This window comes from Dipteris shenzhenensis, chromosome 18 (genome assembly GCF_047967505.1).
Source record: "Dipteris shenzhenensis isolate YYH24624 ecotype China chromosome 18, Dip_SZ_1.0, whole genome shotgun sequence".
NCBI lineage: Eukaryota > Viridiplantae > Streptophyta > Polypodiopsida > Gleicheniales > Dipteridaceae > Dipteris > Dipteris shenzhenensis.
The window spans coordinates 6,828,838-6,831,964 of NC_141613.1; the positions used below are offsets into that span (position 1 = coordinate 6,828,838).

Consider the following 3,127-nt stretch of genomic DNA (forward strand, 5'->3'; position numbering starts at 1 on the left):
TAAGTAGGTACTAGAATATGATTGAGAGGAAAGATAACAGGTGGAATGTTCATATGGGTGTTGGGTTGTCTAAAGCGAAGGATTGGAACAATCTAATAGAGGCCCATGAGCTAATGGATTCTATGGGAATTGGATTTGAAGGGTATGGGGGGTTTTACATGGAATAATAAGAGGAAGGGGGCTAATTTTTGTGTAGACAAGATTAATATGTGCAAAGATGAATAGGTGGAGCAGTCTTTTGGCTTATGATTTATCTTATCATCTCCAAATTAAATGGCTTTTCTCCCTTCTAGGATGTGGGCTTCAAGTTGATAAGAGGCATTTGGAGTTCACAGATTTCCCACTACATGGCTCAATCGACCACCTTTTTGATCGGGAAGTCTCAACTGGGTAACTAGATGAGGGCTGTGAGAATGTTGACAACCCGTATTCGGCACTGCAACATACGATTAAGATTGCCTTGGACGGCTGCCGGACACACAGGTTGCATTTTGCGCTTAATTCTATCCACGTGGCACGCTTGAACATACGAATAACCCTCCGCGCAATCCAGCCATGCAAATGGGATTTTTCGATGTTTTTGATGTCATTTCGGTGGGTATATAATATGTGCAGCGTTGCCTTTTCGTTCTTGCATCCGTTTACATAGCATTCGCCCTGAGCCTGATCTTATCTTCGAGCACCTGTACGCCAACGTAAGCTCTTTTAAGCAGAACCCCGTGTAGATATTTCATCTGTCCACCCGTCGAAAATTCCTCGCCTTTATTTCATTCTTGTCGTAGAAAAGCTGCGAGAGCGTCCATGAATTAGCCTGTAAGCTTTACGCTCTGAGATTATTCCCGTTTCCGATAGTGAACAGGAAAAAGTGAGAGCACGGAACCATGAAGGAGATGTGGCGTTAGGCACAACTAGTTGTAGGTATCACTACATAACCACGATTGTGGGGCACAGACCTGGACAACTGATGTTCCGAATGCGTGTCATTCTCTCTGATGCTTTTTTTCCTTTGTGTAACTACCCTTGTAATGGCAATTACGCTCTGAGATGAAGGAGATGTGGCGTTAAGCAGAACTAGTTTTAGGTATCACTACATAGCCACGATTGTAGGGCACAGACCTGGACAACTGATATTCACTTACGTTTGTTGGTTTGCCGTAGAGTTTCTGATTGTGGAACATCGTTCATGCGCTCCCATTCATTTATCCTTGAAAGCACGATATTTGATATTGGAAGTTCAAAACTTGAGATTCAATGATTTGACGATAGGACCACATTAAAACTCTAGCTCCCTTGAGGCGGGAGGTACTGTGTGTGTGTGTGTGTGTGTGAGAGAGAGAGAGAGAGTGAGTAACACACAGAGAGTCCACGACGATGAAAATTTCATTTTGATCCGTCTTCCTTGCAAGTCTGACACACCTCACATACTTTCTCGGTGCATGCAGGCGATCCCTCCACTCTAATTAGCGGGTCACAATGGCCAGATCAACGATCTCAATGCCCATCTACGCGTTCGTCCTGCCGATCCTCCTTTGTGCAGGACGACTTGTGCTCGCCGCCGACCCTGACATCCTCACGGACTTCTCTGTGCCCGCTGGCGTGAATGCAAGCACCCTCGACGGCACCTTCTTCACCTTCACTGGATTCCGCGGAGGTTCCAAGCTGGCAACCACGGGCAGTTTCAAGCCTATCATAGCATTCGTTGATGCCTTCCCAGCCCTCGACGGTCTTGGCATCTCTGCAGCTTTTCTGCAATTCCAGCCCGGCTCCCTCAACCCTCCCCACACTCACCCCCGCGCCACCGAGTTGCTCTTCGTCGTAGACGGCACTCTCATGGTCGGCCTCGTCGACACCACCAACAAGATGTATAACCAGACGTTGCAGAAGGGCGATCTCTTCGTCTTCCCCAAGGGTCTGGTGCACTTCCAAATGAATCCCACCTCGGATAAGACGGCATTTGCGCTTGCATCATTCAGCAGTGCGAGCCCTGGCACAGTGGCGCTTCCTATGACATTGTTCGGATCAGGAATTCCCCTCCCTGTGTTGAGTGAAGCTTTCAAAACATCCAGCTCAACATTGATGCAACTCGAGGCTCCCTTTGCCTCCATGCACTAGATGAAGTATGAGTAGATGGATTGCAAGCTCTCCACTCTCCAAATTATTACAATACTGTAATCCTCTTATGTTTACATTAGCTCCACCTCTGAATGCATACGTTCTATATGAACGTCAATTTTCCTCAATTTACAGAAAAGATATTCCGACTTCCCGTATCATATGCGCACATTTTCTAATTTTCATCTTCACAAGTTTTTCTAGCCTTGACTAAGTTCAAAATAGTAGGATCGAGGGGATCTCCAAACATGAGGAATGGACATAATGATTAGAAATCTACACAGGATCAAGGAGGCTTAATTGGGATCTAGGCCTTTGGGCTTTGAGGCTTGCTCGACAAGGTAATTTACCAAGCATAAGAGAAATCCCAAGTCCAGATTGTCTAACCGTGGAGTTTGTTGGATTTTGGGACTCTATTAAGCACAATTATTTGCAATGGCAAATAAGGTTTTAAGAAGGGTGAGCTATTAGAGGATTTGAATTCTAATTTAGTCAACTATTGCCAAACTTAGCACTAGTTTGGCAGAAGAGTAGAAAAATGTCTTAGGATACTTGTACATCTTGCTAACTTAGCCACTTCCTAGAATTATTCAAAGACATTGATAAGGTTTTTTAGGGTTTTGATTATTTGTCATAATGGCTTATGTGCTAAAAAAACTTGGAATTATTATTGATTGGAACTCACATCTATTACTTTATGTTCTACCTAAAGTTTTAAGGTCAATCTAACACCAAAATTTCAAGTACTTTTCTCAGCTTTTAGATACAATGGCCATACTTCTTAATTAGAATGAGTCTTTTTAGATTTATTAGTCTATGGCCTCAAATGTAATTTTAGTGAATGCTGACACAAGGAAAAATTTGATCTTTGCACATTCTTTAACATGTATAACAAGTTCCAAACTCAACCATAATTTGTATATGTCTTCAATATGATATTATGGAGTAGCATGAGTTCTTAGGGGACCTAATTTCATGCAAAACACCTCATTCACATAGTTTAACAATGTTTCGT

General features: G+C 43.2%; 1 protein-coding gene across 1 annotated transcript; it reads left to right on the forward strand.

Moving 5' to 3' along the window:
* The first annotated feature begins 1,473 nt into the window (after positions 1 to 1,473).
* LOC147890743 (putative germin-like protein 9-2) lies at positions 1,474 to 2,112 on the forward strand. The gene has a single exon (XM_087389816.1). The coding sequence runs from the start codon at positions 1,474 to 1,476 to the stop codon at positions 2,110 to 2,112; it is 639 nt and encodes a 212-aa protein (XP_087245942.1).
* The last annotated feature ends 1,015 nt before the right edge of the window (positions 2,113 to 3,127 follow it).